Source organism: Ursus americanus, chromosome 7 (assembly GCF_024610735.1).
Source record: "Ursus americanus isolate L20-20 chromosome 7, mUrsAme1.1.p, whole genome shotgun sequence".
Classification (NCBI taxonomy): Eukaryota; Metazoa; Chordata; class Mammalia; order Carnivora; family Ursidae; genus Ursus; species Ursus americanus.
Genome location: NC_142133.1, coordinates 66,952,483 through 66,967,242, shown reverse-complemented (window position 1 = coordinate 66,967,242; position 14,760 = coordinate 66,952,483). Strand labels below are relative to the sequence as shown.

Here is a 14,760-nt window from a genome sequence, read left to right as displayed (position 1 = left end):
TCTGAGTCACGCTCTGACGTCACTGGGAAGGAAAGGAACACCTGGCAGGACTTAGGGGGGCAAGTGGGCAGAGCTGGGCTCCCAGCATGTGCTTTCAGAGGAGAATCTTCTGGGGCACAAAATAGGAGCAGATGGAAGGTAATGGTTCTGGGAACCATTTGAGAGCCAGCGACAGCAGACATATACACACGTGCACATACCTGCTTTTTTGTTCGGGAGTACATGCATTTATACACCCCCAGAAACACACTCACTCACCACTATTCATCACAATATAGACCTGCTGATAAAAAGCCAGTGTCTTCACATTGGCTGATCTCTGCTGGCATCCTGACTTTGTCTCCTCCACTAACCCTCGATTTATTCTCCTCCAGCCACAGAGACCTCCTCATTGCCCCACAAACACACCAAGAACATTCCTGCCACAGGGCCTTTGCACAGGCTGTTCCTGTGCCTGGAATGCTTCCTCTGTAGATCTGTCTAGCTCACTTGCTCTCCCCCTACAAGCCCTTGCTCAAATAACCGCTGGCCAACACACCTTCTCTTGAACATCCCACACACTCACTTCTCTTCTTCCTCACCCCACTCCGCTTTCCCCCCATAGCACAATCCCCTTCAGACACGTTCCATAACTTGCTTATTGTCTCTTACTCATTGCCTGTCCCACCAGCAGAATGTAACCTCTGGGAGGCCAGAGTCATCGTTTTGTTCACTGCTGCCTGTCAGGTGCCGCGCCGCTGCCTGGGGACCAGTCGGCGCTCGAGAAACAGTTGTTGAATGAATGAATGAATGAATGAGTGAGTGAATGAATGCTTTCTTTATTTTTTTTTAAGATTTTATTTCTTTTATCGTCTCTGTGCCTCACATGGGGCTCGAACTCACAACCCCGAGATCACGGGTCGAACGCTCTAGAAACCGAGCCAGCCGGGTGCCAAGAATGAATGCTTTTGGATAAACGTCTTGAATTACAGAATACGCCTTTACAGTCACAGACTCAAACTTACCAAGTTCTTTAACTCACAGAAACACACTTAACAACATAGAAAGAAAAATTCTCAAATGCAATCACAAAGACTTTTACGTGAATGTATGCCGGCAGTGGATAAGGCAGCTCGCACAGCATCGGCCCGACGGCGTGGTGCCCAGGCGAGGAAGTGGTGAATCGGTGTTTTGCGCTAAGTCTTGCCGTGGAATGATATGGTGCGAAACGATTGGAAGTGGGCCTCTGCCCATGGCAGGGGGGAGGCTATATGAAACCGGAGAATATGTTCAAAGGAGACAAAGAAGGAAGGAGAAGGGAAGAGAAGGGAGAGGGCAGGAGGAGTCAGAGTGAGGAGGCAGGGGGGCTGACGTTGACACCAGTATGCCCACAGCAGCCCAATTCTCCAGTGGTTTGTTCCAGAACTCAGCCGCTGGCTTTTTCCTTCGTCACACCAGTACCTTGGAGGGGCCCTGAGTGCCACGTTTTGTGCAACAGCGGGGTCAGGGAGCTCTGTGTGTCCCAAACAACAGCTTGTTGCCACAGCTGATGGTCTGGGATGGAGGAACGGGAAGTGAACCCCTCCATCCCACAGGGAGCCGATTCCCAAAGCTGTGAGCCTGTGGAACGCCTCCAGGGCAGGTCACCCTGGGAGTGGTTGGCAGTATCCCAGCCTCCCCAGGCCCCCATCTCTTAAAATAATCATAGACTCTGGAAGGGTGCTACCCCAGTGCCTCCGACGCACAGTGGGGGCCCCTGGAGGAAGGAGCCCCTTGTCTTCTCCCCAGCATTGGCCCAGCTGTAGCCACCACACCGCAGATGGGCTACAAAGAGACAGAAGGGGCTGGAACAGTTGGGGCGTGTCTGGGAGCAGGTGCTGGGGAAGGTGCAGGACGAGAGCCAGGTGTGGCTGGAACGGGCACTGGTCACTCAGGCAGCTCCGAGCTTTCAGAAGGGGGAGCAGAGAGAACACCCCTTTGTGCCACGACACATACACACACACACACACACACACACACACTCACATACACGCAGAATCACACAAACACAATAGCACAGTCACACACACACACTCACATACATGCAGAATCACACACACAATAGCACATGCACAGTCACACACACACACACAGAATCACACAAACACAATAGCACTTGCGCAGTCACACACACACTCACATACACGCTGAATCACACAAACACAATAGCACAGTCACATACACACACACAGAATCACACAAACACAATAGCACATGCACAGTCACACACACACTCACACACAGAATCACACAAACACAATAGCACAGTCACACACACACACACACAGAATCACACAAACACAATAGCACTTGCGCAGTCACACACACACTCACATACACGCAGAATCACACAAACACAATAGCACAGTCACACACACACACTCACACACAGACTCACACAAAAACAATAGCACATGCACAGTCACACACACACACTCACACACAGAATCACACAAACACAATAGCACTTGCACAGTCACACACACACTCACATACATGCAGAATCACACAAACAATAGCACAGTCACACACACACACTCACGTACATGCAGAATCGCACAAACACAATAGCACATGCACAGTCACACATACACACAGAATCACACAAACACAATAGCACATGCGCAGTCACACATACACACAGAATCACACAAACACAATAGCACATGCGCAGTCACACATACACACAGAATCACACAAACACAATAGCACTTGCACAGTCACACATACACACAGAATCACACAGACACAATAGCACATGCGCAGTCACACACACACTCACACACAGAATCACACAAACACAATAGCACATGCACAGTCACACACACACACACACACAGAATCACACAAACACAATAGCACATGCGCAGTCACACACACACTCACATACACGCAGAATCACACAAACACAATAGCACAGTCACACACACACACACTCACACACAGACTCACACAAAAACAATAGCACATGCACAGTCACACACACACACTCACATACAGAATCACACAAACACAATAGCACATGCACAGTCACACATACACACAGAATCACACAAACACAATAGCACTTGCACAGTCACACATACACACAGAATCACACAAACACAATAGCACAGTCACACACACACACTCACATACATGCAGAATCACACAAACACAATAGCACATGCACAGTCACACACACATACACACAGAATCACACAAACACAATAGCACATGCACAGTCACACACACACTCACACACAGAATCACACAAACACAATAGCACAGTCACACACACACACACACACACACACAGAATCACACAAACACAATAGCACTTGCGCAGTCACACACACACTCACATACACGCAGAATCACACAAACACAATAGCACAGTCACACACACACACTCACGTACATGCAGAATCACACAAACACAATAGCACATGCACAATCACACACACACACACACAGAATCACACAAACACAATAGCACATGCGCAGTCACACACACACTCACACACAGAATCACACAAACACAATAGCACATGCACAGTCACACACACACACACACAGAATCACACAAACACAACAGCACATGCACAGTCATACACACACACAGTACACAGTGGGGGAAGAAGGCACAGAAGCAGACGTCGTCAGCCCTGTGTTGTGATAGCACTGGGATGTGTGGCTCATCGGGAGGAGGGTGGCTGAGGTTTGCTCCTGGCAACTGGGCAGGACCATTAGCACCCACAGACAGCACTTGCCAACCCTGAAAGGAAGGCCTGCCAGGGTGACAGGCGTTTCTGGCATCAGTCATCCTTTTTCTTTCTCTCTCTCTCTTCCACAGCCTCCCTGCACCCCTTTACCCTGAGATCCCCCTGTTGTTCATTCACAGCCTCAGCAGAGCCCAGAGCCCCTTTCCAAGAACAACCCTTGGGTCTTGTAAATAAGTGTGTGTGTGAGTGTGTGTGTGTGTGTGTGCGCGCGCGCGCGTGTGGTCCTTTTGGGTTCAGACACTTCCCAGGCCCCTGGCTTGTGGGTAGGCCTCCAGTGAGCCCATGACCAGAAGCCATAAGGGGAGCAGACCTCTCTGCAGGCCTGGTCTTTTGGAATTCATTTGGAAAGGGTCCGTCAGCTCCAGGTGTCGTGGACTGAAGTGTGTACGTATGTGGAAAGCATTCTGGGGAGACTGAATTAATTCCCATTCACACATAAGGAAGGCCTGGGGAGGAAATGGCCCATCCACCAGGCCTGGTTTCTTGCTGGCCAGGCTCTCTTGGGTGGGACAGAGGAGTCCAGCCTGCTTGGGATATATTTCTACTGTGCGTTAACCCAGAACCAAGAGTAAGAATAGTGAGTGGGATAATATTCCAGTTATTTCACTCATAAGTCTGCATAGCCTGTGGCTATGTTGTTGACCAGGGGGCAGGATCAGAGCAGCTGAGTGCTCCCCAAGGAATCCTTGCCCCTTGTCCCGACCTCACGGGTCCTGGGACAGGGCTTCCTGCTGCTCTCGGGCCAGCTATGGTCGCCAGGTAAGGCCCCGGGGAGCACCCTGGTAACCGCACTTAAAACTAAAGCTGAAAATACAAAGGGCAACTAAACACTCAGAATGGCTCAACTCCAATAATCATTAAAAGAATCTGAACTGAAATAGCTACAAGATGTGAGGCCTTTTCTGAGCGTAGATTAGAACAGGCATTGACAGCGAGCCCCCCCCCCCCCCCCCCCCGGTGCTGACACAGCTCGCAGCTCGGGGAGGACGGCATTCTCCTGCATGTGTGCCCCACGGCGGGGAGAGCACCGGGCAGTGCTGGGAGCCTTGCATTTCTCAACTTGTTTTGTTTTTTTAAGATTTACTTATTATTTTATAGAGAGAGAGAGAGCACATGGGGGAGGGGCAGAGGGAGAGGGAGAGAGAGAATCTCAAGCAGACTCCCCTCTGAGCGTGCAGCCCAACATGCGGCTCGATCTCACGACCCTGAGATCACGACTGAGCCAAAATCAAGAGTCAGATGCTTAACCGACTGAGCCACGCAGGTGCCCCTCATTTCTTACCTTTGGATTCGTAAACTCCCCTCATGGCCATGATTTGAAATGTTACGAAGTATTTTATCTGGTGATGTCGATTGCGGCATTATTACAATAGCAAAAAGTTTAGAACTGAAATGACCAATAGGGCACTAGTTGAGAAAGTTCTTATGACAGTACATCATGCATGTTTACGAAGAGTTAATGATAGAGGAAAATGCTATGGAGAGACAAAGCCAGAACAGGTTCTTAATCCTGTTATGTATTATGCACAGAAGAAAGGAAAGACACCAAAATGCCAGTAATGGTTCTCTTTGAATGGTGATCATAGGGGTAAATCTTCTTTATACTTCTCTATAATTGGCATGTATTATTTTATAATCAGATAAAAAGTTTGATTACAAAAAGAACAAAAGAGACTTGGCGCTGAACTACACACCAGTAAAGAGACCCCTCCCACAGGGACCCTGGGTCAGCACAGTGGGACTGGGGGTGGGGGGTGAAAGGGGCCTCCTCTGCACTGTCACTCGATTTCTTGGTTTCTCAGCCAGCTTAGCCGCAGCTGAGACCTCTCTGTGCTGAGTCTGGCAGCTCTGTGCCTACCCTTCCAGAGCCCCTCCTCCCCTCCCCGCTGTAACTCGCTCACAGCCCTGGATTCTGCTTCATCAGTTCTTGGCAGTACTTTGAGCCCTTACATCTTGGGCTCAAGCTGGAACAAACCCAGTGGGGTACTAAAGAGGAGGAGCCTGGAGCAACTGGCAGTGTAGGGACGAAGCCCATGTGGTACCGGGCAAGGGCAGTCTGGCAATCTCTAGGATGGGCCGGAGGTCATGGCTTCCTGGGCTCGCATCCAGCCACACGGGAAGCCAGCCAGGAGGCCAGGAGGCTGAGTCACACGAAGGGGAAGGTGGGCTCCGTTCTGCCTTTGGATGGACGCGTGCATCCCCAGTCCCTACGCCGTGTTCCTCCCCTTGCAACAGAAGCTGGGCTTCTCAGGGCTGGAGGATTGCATGGCTCCATGTTGCCCTTTTTTCTTACAGAATCAGAATGTCAGGCATCAAAGGTCTGCAGGGGGTGGTGAGGAAGACGGTGAACGATGAATTGCAAGCCAATATCTGGGACCCACAGCACATGGACAAAATTGTCCCGTCGCTGCTTTTCAATCTGCAGCACATAGAGGAGGCAGAGAGGTAAGCAGGCGAGGCTGGAGCGCGGGCAGCAGACACGCACGGTCCTCCCAGGCTGCCTTGGCCATCTGCTTGGGAACCGCACGGCTTGGGCTGGTGGGTAAAGCCTAACTAAAAGGCCAGGGATCTTGGTTTTTGTGGCTTGTTCTGCAATGAGTCCAAGGCCGGCTCCCTAGGAGCCTTGGGTCTGGCCTTCTGCCAGCTTGCTGCACCCCCTAAGGTCTGCATTCACGAAGGAAGGACAGTAACCGGGCTGGGCTCCCTAACGGTAAGTGTGCGCTGGTAAGAACACAAAGAACCCAGAGTCGGGTTACCTCTGTCTCTCTGAAAGCAGCAGGCCAAGGAGGCTTTAAAGCGCCTTCCAGTTACTGAGGACTTTCCCTTCCTCCCTCACTTCCTAATGGTCCTTCAGGCCCTTAAAACCTGCTTGACTGGCCAACAGCCCCTGAACACAAGTTGCAGGTACTGGGTTTTAATTGGGGAGCCCTCAGACAGGGGATTCGGTCTGTCCCTGCCCCTCGCTCTTCCCATCTGTAAAACGGGATGCTCGTGTTGCTATCCACCTGGGCTGTGCAAGACGCTGTTTGAGAACAGCAGGTTCCTCCCTCCCTCCGACTCCGTTGAGCCTGTGAAGCTGGGGACAGGCAGGGGAAGTAGGTGTGCCCTCTGGTGGCTATTCCTGGAACTGCACCTCACCGGCCCGCTTCACCGGTGGTCTCTGGTGGTCTCAGCCCCCAGAGACCTGAGGCTCCTTCTGTCCAGATCCAGGCCCAGCCCCTGTGACTTAGGTACCACTGAGTCACACCTGAGCCAACCGCCATGCCTTTCTTTTTCCTCTCCCTCCTCTCTCCCGCTTTCTTTTGTTTTCTCTATTACTCGGCCTCCCTCTCTTCACATCCCATCTTTTTCTTTCCCAGGCTTTGGGGCATGGAGACACGATGGTCTTGCCTCCCCAAACCCATGATGTGCAGACTGTCTATCCTTCCTGTGGGGGCGCATGTCCTCAAGGATTTCCAGCAAGAGAATTTGACCCCTTCGCCCATGATCTTCCTTTACCCTGGGCTCCTTTATCCTGTTTCATCTCTAATGGCCACGATAGCTCCCACAGTATCTCGCGCAGCCCATGTCAAATTCCTGCCTGTCCTAGTGCACCGCGTGCAAGGCTGCAGGGCAGAAACGCAGACTGCAGGAGTGCCTGGGTGGCTCAGTTGGTGAAGCTTCTGCCTTTGGCTCAGGTCATGATCCCGGGGTCCAGAGATCCAGCTGGCATCCAGCTCGCTGCTCCGCAGGGAGTCTGCTTCTTCCTCTCCCACTCCTCCTGCTTGTGCTCGCTCTCTAATAAATAAATAAAATCTTAAAAAAAAAAAAAACAAAAACGCAGGCTGCACAAAGACTGACTCTGGCTTTGCCGGCCATCCCTTACCCACATGCTGCTTGTTCCCACAGCCGCTCTCCGTCGCCCCTCCAAGCACCAGAGAAGGAGAAAGAGAACCCAGCAGAACTGGCCGAGAGGTGCCTTCGGGAACTGCTGGGCCGGGCCGCCTTTGGCAACATCAAAAATGCCATCAAGCCTGTTCTCATGTGAGTACCCCCTGCCCACGCCCCTACCTGCCACAGCCCTCAGAGAACAGTTTCAGGTCCTGGCATCTTGCTGACTCAGGGAGAGGGGACAGAGGTGTTATGGGGATGGTGCCGTGCCCAAGACGGTCCCTTGTCTGTGCCTGTGTGTTGGCAGAAGCCAGTGGCCGAGTGCAGTGTTGAGGAGAGGGGCTGGTAGGAGTTTCCCCAAAACTGGAGGAAGGTGCCTGGCTTCACTCCTGAGTCCACTGCCACAGACCTGTTCTTGGCTTCCCCCAGCTCCTGCGCCAGGACTGTCCCAGGGTCCCTCACCGCCACCTACAAGCCCTTCTCACCTGGGAACTCTGCCAGGGGCTGGGTCTCTCAGGCGGTCCCCCCCCCCCCGCCCCCAAGCTTGTCTCTCCTCCCTGCCATCACTTTTCACAGCCACCCCCCTGTGTTTTCTCCCTCACAGCCACCTGGATAACCACTCTCTTTGGGAGCCCAAGGTGTTCGCCATCCGTTGCTTTAAAATCATCATGTACTCAATTCAGGTATGGTGGCTCCCCGGTCCAGCTTGTCCCCCTGGCCAAAGGCACCTCTGGGAGCAGGCCAGTGTGCTAAAGGAAAAAGCCAGCTGTCCTCTGTGACTTCTCCCAAGCCCCCAGGTGTCTCAACGTGCTGCTTCAGCTAGCTGTGAGGAAGGGCAGGCTTTAGTTTTATTTCTGATACAGCACAGATCAATACATTATAAAATACAATTAAAAAAATGTCTTAGAAAAAGTAAATGAAAAACTCATGCAAAATACGAGCCCACAGACCACACTTGGCTGCCACAGCACCGTGACATTGCCTCCTGAGCACTGACTCTCCATGTCTGGCTCTCCCAGTGTAATCAAGCTACAGTTTGTGCAGGCTGGCCTGTTGTGGCCCTTATCAGTATGACCTGGGACCCAGGAACCATGAAAAGAAAGACAGTATTTTCAAAATTGACTTTTGACCCATTTGAAGTGGAAGGGCCCAGGACAATTCTGGAAATCGAGGTCGCCCCTGGAATGGGGCTCTGCTCCTGTGGGACCAAGAGGGAGGGACTGAGGAACCGGAATACGTGGGCACCACCTCCAGTGTCCCGTGGCGTCAGGACCTCACTTTTGTCCCCGCGGGCCTTTGGGTCCCAGTCGAGGGCTGCCCTGGCGCAGAGGCCGTGTGGGGGTTGCTGTTTGGGGCCAGCACGTCTTCCTCCCCCCAGCCGCAGCACTCCCACCTGGTTATCCAGCAGCTCCTGAGCCACCTGGATGCCAACAGCCGCAGCGCGGCCACGGTGCGGGCGGGCATCGTGGAGGTCCTGTCGGAAGCTGCCGTCATCGCCGCCACTGGCTCTGTCGGTAAGGAGGCCCTGAGCGACAGCGTGAGGGCCGGGAAGCCTCTAAGGACAAAGTGATGCCCTCGGCAGGAGGCTGCCTCCCCTTCCAGAAAAGGGCAAGGGAGTGCAGGGAGGGGACAGAGGAAACCCCTGGCTGGAATGCAAGACAGGGAAGAATGAGCGGGGATGCCAGCCCTGGATTTCGGGTCTCCCCCCACGCCACCCCCCACCCCCGTTGCGCTCAGGGCCTACGGTGCTGGAGATGTTCAACACTCTGCTGAGGCAGCTGCGGCTCAGCATTGACTACGCCCTGACCGGGAGCTACGACGGGGCCATCAGCCTGGGCACCAAGATCATCAAGGAGCACGAAGAGCGCATGTTCCAGGAGGCTGTCATCAAGACCATAGGTGGGACCCGGGGCGGGGCCCTGGTGGGCGGGGCCCGGTGGTGGGGCGGGGACAGGGTGGGCGGGGCCGGGCGCGGCAGGCCCCATCCGGGTTCGGTGGGGCAGGGGGCGGCTTCCACCAGGACAGCGCCCTGGCGCTGTCATCCGCTCAAACTGTGTTACTTGCGGACGTTGGAGGAAATGGAGTCCGTCTACGGCGTGCGCAGCTCTCGGACTGGCCTGGCCGGAGGAAGGAAAGGGAGAAGGCCGTGGATGCCCCCGGGGATGCGCACCGGGATGCAGACGGGGAGAACCGGACCGCCACCTCTCCAGTCTGCAGAGCTCATCATCCCTTCAGAGCCTTCCTGGCTTCGCACCCCTGGCGCTCCCCTCTCCTTCCCAGAGACGCTAACCACAGCCTGGGGAATGACAAGTGAAGCCACCGGAGCGGGAAGAATCCTCTGGCGTCGTCTAGGTTTCTCCTCTGCGTCTTAATTGTCTCCCTGGAGACGCAGCCCGCACTCCGGGCAGTAGTTTGCTCAGTTGAGAGGCCGGGCGGAGACCCCGGCAGCTGGCGGCCTCACCTGAGCCAACCCTGTCCCCCATCTCTTTCCTGCAGGCTCCTTTGCCAGCACGTTGCCCACTTACCAGCGCTCAGAGGTGATCCTCTTCATCATGAGCAAGGTCCCACTGCCTTCCCTGCATCATCCCATGGAGACAGGGAGGACAGGGTAAGCCCACCAGCCTTGCTTCCCTTTTTCCTCTATTGGCCGACTATTCCAGCCCAGCTTCCCTTCCCGTGTTTTCTCACGGACTCCTTTCTCCACTTTAACTTTCCTGGTCCTGCCCTCACTTCTCTTCTACTCTCAAGTCCCTCAGCAGCCTTTAGTGGGCCCCCTTGGATCCCACAATTCCTCAGACTGCCCCACCAATAACTACTGCCCACCTTTGGGGCAAGCCATTCATTCTCTGGTCAAGCCATTCATTCTCTGGTCTGCTTCCTGGCTCTGGAAGTCAGCTGTCCTGGGTAACAAGCCTCATGGAGAATCTAAACACAAGGGGAGCTGGGCAGGCAAGTGTGGGGTCTCTGCCCACATCACCATCCTGGTGAGTATTTGTGTCTCTGGTCTACAGAGAGAACAGGAACCGGCTGACCCAGATTATGCTGCTGAAATCCCTCCTTCAGGTGAGCCTCTCCTGTCCCCATTCCTGCTCTGCCTCTACAGGAGGCAGCTCCTTCCAAGGGACCAAGAGAAGGCTACCACATACAGTTGTGCAGGTTGCATACTGTACAAATATGCCCGGCCTGAAGGGTGAATAGGGGGCTGAAATCCAGCCTGTGTTACACTCACTAGCAGTCTGGGCATCCACAGAGCTGGATCATCCAGAGCAGGCAGGGCACTGTTCCTAATTTTCACAAAGGTTCCTTATCAGCTACTGGGTAGCCTTGTCACTCAAACATTATCTCTGAATTGGGATGCCATCTTTGATTCCTGCCTTTTTTTTCCCCTTCCAAGTACCTCCCTACGTCCATTCCACCTGTTCCCCCTCAGCACTCGTGCCCACCTCAGTCCCCCAGCCTCTATCTCTCCCTTCATCAGTGTTTTACATCCCTCTTCTTTACATCTTTGCAGCCATCAATGGAGTCCAGATTCATTATCCTCAAATGCCATCTCATGACCAACTTGTTAAAATATATATGGACTCCCTAGAGATTTGGAGCCGTCGGTCTGAGTAGCGTCCTGGAATCTATTTGTAACGGGCTCCCCAGGGATTCTTACGCACAGCCCTGCCTAAGCTCTAGACATCTCACGACTAGATTCTCCTCATGGTTGCCCTTATCCCCATCTGTCCTCACCAATCATACATACAACCACAAGAAGAATTTTCTAGAAATGCTGCTCCCCACATGTTGCTCCTTTTCAAATAGTAGGTGTCAGTGTACAATTGATGTGCCTGCAGATTTCAAACTTCTCTAACAGTGGGAGATCCCCAGGTCCCCTTCCCTCCCTAACCCCCCATCTCAGCCCTCAGCCCCGCAGACTCTGTTCCAGCCATGCTGATCTGCACACCCCACTCGTTACCATCCACCCCTTGCCTTCCCTCTCCCGAGCCCACACCGTTCATGTCACTGTGTTTTTATAAAGGCTTTTCATGCTGGCACTGCCCACATCTGTGACCTCCCTGGTCTCTGTACTCCTGCCATTTCTGCTAAGGTTACCCTCACTGTACCCAGCTCCTTATCAAGGTGATAGTTTGGGGTGCACTCACATCCCCCTTCAGCTGATGTTTACTATTGATGCCACCAAGCTTTGCTAGATCCCCCAGGGCCTGCTGAATCATCAAAGGCATTTTTGTTTTGCAATTTGAACTAAACAGTAAATATTGTTTTGCTGCTTTTGTTTTTTGGGGGGTTTTATTTTTTTATTTAAATTCGATTAATTAACATATAATGTATTATATTAACATATAATGTAACTAATGTATTATTAGTTCAGAGGTAGAGTTCAGTGGTTCATCAGGCTTATATAACAGCCAGTGCTCATTACATCACGTGCCGTCCTTAATGTCCACCACCAGTTACCCATTCCCCGCAGCCCCCTCCCCTCCAGCAACCCTCAGTTTGTTTCCTATGATTAAGATAAGTCTCTTATGGTTTGTCTCCCTCTCTGATTTTGTCTTGTTTTATTTTTCCCTCTCTTCCCTTATGATCCTGGGCTTTGTTTCTTACATTCCACATATGAGTGAGATCATATGATAATTGTCTTTCTCTGATTGACTTACTTTGCTTAGTGTAATACCCTCTAGTTGCATCCATGTTGTTGCAAATGGCAAGATTTTTTTTGATTGCTGAGTCGTATTCCATTGTATACAGCTACCATATCTTCTTTATCCATTCATCTGTCAGGGGACATCTGGGCTCTTTCCATAGTTTGGCTACTGTGGCCATTGCTAAACATTGGGGTGGTTTGGCTGCTTTTGAATGTTTTGACAACGTCAAGGATGATGTGTCTCCTGACGCCCACTGGCTTTAATCTGAAGACCCCCCTGTATGAGCACCTAGAAGAGATGTCAGAAATGGTTGTTGCGTGTGTGTGGGTCGTGGTCCCTCAGCCCGGCTCTAAGCTCTCCCGCTGTCTCTCCGTGTCTGTGTGACTGTCCGTGCCCGTACTGCAGTGTTGTGCTCGTGGTGCGTGTCCGTCAGCTGTGTCCTGGAACATTGTTCCACCTGTGGCTGCAACATTTGGTTCAGAGGCTCCCTGACTCCTGCTCCCCTCTTGTGCTTACCCCTCGCTTGCTTTTAACAACCAAAAACTTGTCCAGGTGGTTGTTGGCATGTTCAAAAAAGCTGCCTCAGGCATCCAGGGCCTGGGGTGGAGGACAAGGGAGCCGGGCTGGGAGATGTCGAGAGAGGCTGGGTGCGTTAGACCCCAGGTCCGCCGGCTGCTGTCCATCTGCTCACTGCACTGAGTGCGCCAGGCTTCCTAAGCTCCGCCATGCTGGGCTCCCTCGCAGGTATCCACAGGTTTCCAGTGCAACAACATGATGTCAGCCCTGCCCAGCAACTTCCTGGACCGCCTTCTCTCCACCGCCCTCATGGAGGACGCAGAGATCCGCCTCTTCGTTCTAGAGATTCTCATCAGTTTCATCGATCGTCATGGCAACCGCCACAAGTTCTCTACCATCAGGTGAACTTGGGGTCTCCCCTCCAGTTGGTGTGTGATGGGGGAGAAGACTCCTGATAGGTCTCACACCCAGGTGAGAGGACAGTTCCCTTCTTCAGTGGGAACTACCAGGAGCTGATCACGGACATTGACCCTGGGGTCCTATGGGGGCAGGCGAGATGGAAGGGCACTTTTTCCAGGGAGCCATGGATTGGAGATGGGGGAGATGAAGAGCAGATACTAAAGGGAGTTAGCGGGTGGGGAGGAAAGAAGGGGATGCAGGTTTATCAGTAAAGACTTGGGGGGGAGGGGATGGGAGGAAGAGAATAATCTGAATTAGTATTTAAGAAAAAGGAACAAGAAAAAAGTGGGCAGGACAGAAGGTTTGAGAACTTGAGGAAGTGGAGATTGGGCTAAGAACCAGTGCACGGGGTGGGGGGCAGGGGTGCTGGGACACAACTAACAACCTTGGGATAAAGCCCAGTAACACCACATGAGCTCTGACTGGCCTTGCACAGGGCTAAGGTGGCCCCTTGTGTCCCTTCCCAGTACCCTCAGTGACATCTCTGTCCTGAAGCTGAAAGTGGACAAGTGCTCCCGACAGGACACCGTCTTCATGAAGAAGGTTAGCCAGTGTGACCTTAAGCCTCAGTGAACCCCAGGTGGGCCAGGCTCTGTGGACGCCCACCTCCCAGCCTCCAAGTCAGGACTGACCCCTGGCCCCAAGCCTGCTCTCTCCCTCTCTGAGCATGCGTAGTTAGGATGACCAGCTGACCACTTCAGGGTGGGCCAAGCCCCTAGGGTCACACCCAATATGGCGGCCAGAGTCAGGAACACTGCTGGTAATCTCAGCGCAGGCTGGGCTGCAGGCTGTGTTCTCCCAAACACAGCTGGGTTTAGGCAGCAGCTTCTGTTGCTGATTTCACTGCGCCCCTCCTTCCCTAAATGTGTCCTGCACATCTGCTTCCACTGGGGTCTGCTTTAAAGGCATCCTCTCCCTGGGGCACCTGGCTGGCTCAGTCAGAACAGCATGCTGACTCTGGATCTCGGGGTCATGAGTTTGAGCTCCATGTTGGGTACAGAGATTACTTAAATACGTGAAACTTTAAAAAAAGAGAGAGAGAGAGAGAGAGAGAGAGAAGGCATCCTCTCCCTGAGGGTGGAGATGGGTTACACACAGCTGTCCCACCGCCTGCGATTGGTCTTCCTCACATTCTCTTTGCCCCTCCCGCCTCCACCTGCCCATGTGGCCTTGCCCCCACCCTCTCCCCACGCCCAGCACTCCCAGCAGCTCTACAGACACATCTACCTGAGCTGTAAGGAGGAGACGAACATACAGAAGCACTATGAGGCGGTCTATGGCTTGCTGGCGCTCATCAGCATCGAGCTGGCCAATGAGGAGGTGGTGGTGGACCTCATCCGTCTGGTGCTGGCTGTGCAGGTGGGACCGGGTGTGGGCAGCACGTGGTGGGTGGGATCGGGCCAGGGGACCGGGTGCGCCAAGCACTAATGAGACCACCGACGAGCGGCTACTCAACACCTGTCCCCGAGCCCGGGAATACTGCA

General features: G+C 53.1%; 1 protein-coding gene across 3 annotated transcripts in view; it reads left to right on the top strand.

Moving 5' to 3' along the window:
* EFR3B (EFR3 homolog B) overlaps positions 1–14,760 on the top strand; it is an 87,417-nt gene that overhangs the window by 57,785 nt on the left and 14,872 nt on the right. Inside the window, exons 6-15 of one of the 3 annotated variants that reach the window (XM_045809289.2) lie at positions 6,078–6,227; positions 7,671–7,805; positions 8,257–8,335; positions 9,061–9,166; positions 9,390–9,551; positions 10,149–10,260; positions 10,664–10,715; positions 13,046–13,218; positions 13,744–13,819; positions 14,474–14,635. In XM_045809289.2, coding sequence (XP_045665245.1) covers positions 6,078–6,227; positions 7,671–7,805; positions 8,257–8,335; positions 9,061–9,166; positions 9,390–9,551; positions 10,149–10,260; positions 10,664–10,715; positions 13,046–13,218; positions 13,744–13,819; positions 14,474–14,635 — 1,207 coding nt within the window. Of the gene's footprint in view, positions 1–6,077; positions 6,228–7,670; positions 7,806–8,256; positions 8,336–9,030; positions 9,167–9,389; positions 9,552–10,148; positions 10,261–10,663; positions 10,716–13,045; positions 13,219–13,743; positions 13,820–14,473; positions 14,636–14,760 lie in introns of all 3 variants that reach the window. The other 2 variants (XM_045809288.2, XM_045809287.2) reach the window with 2 other exon arrangements.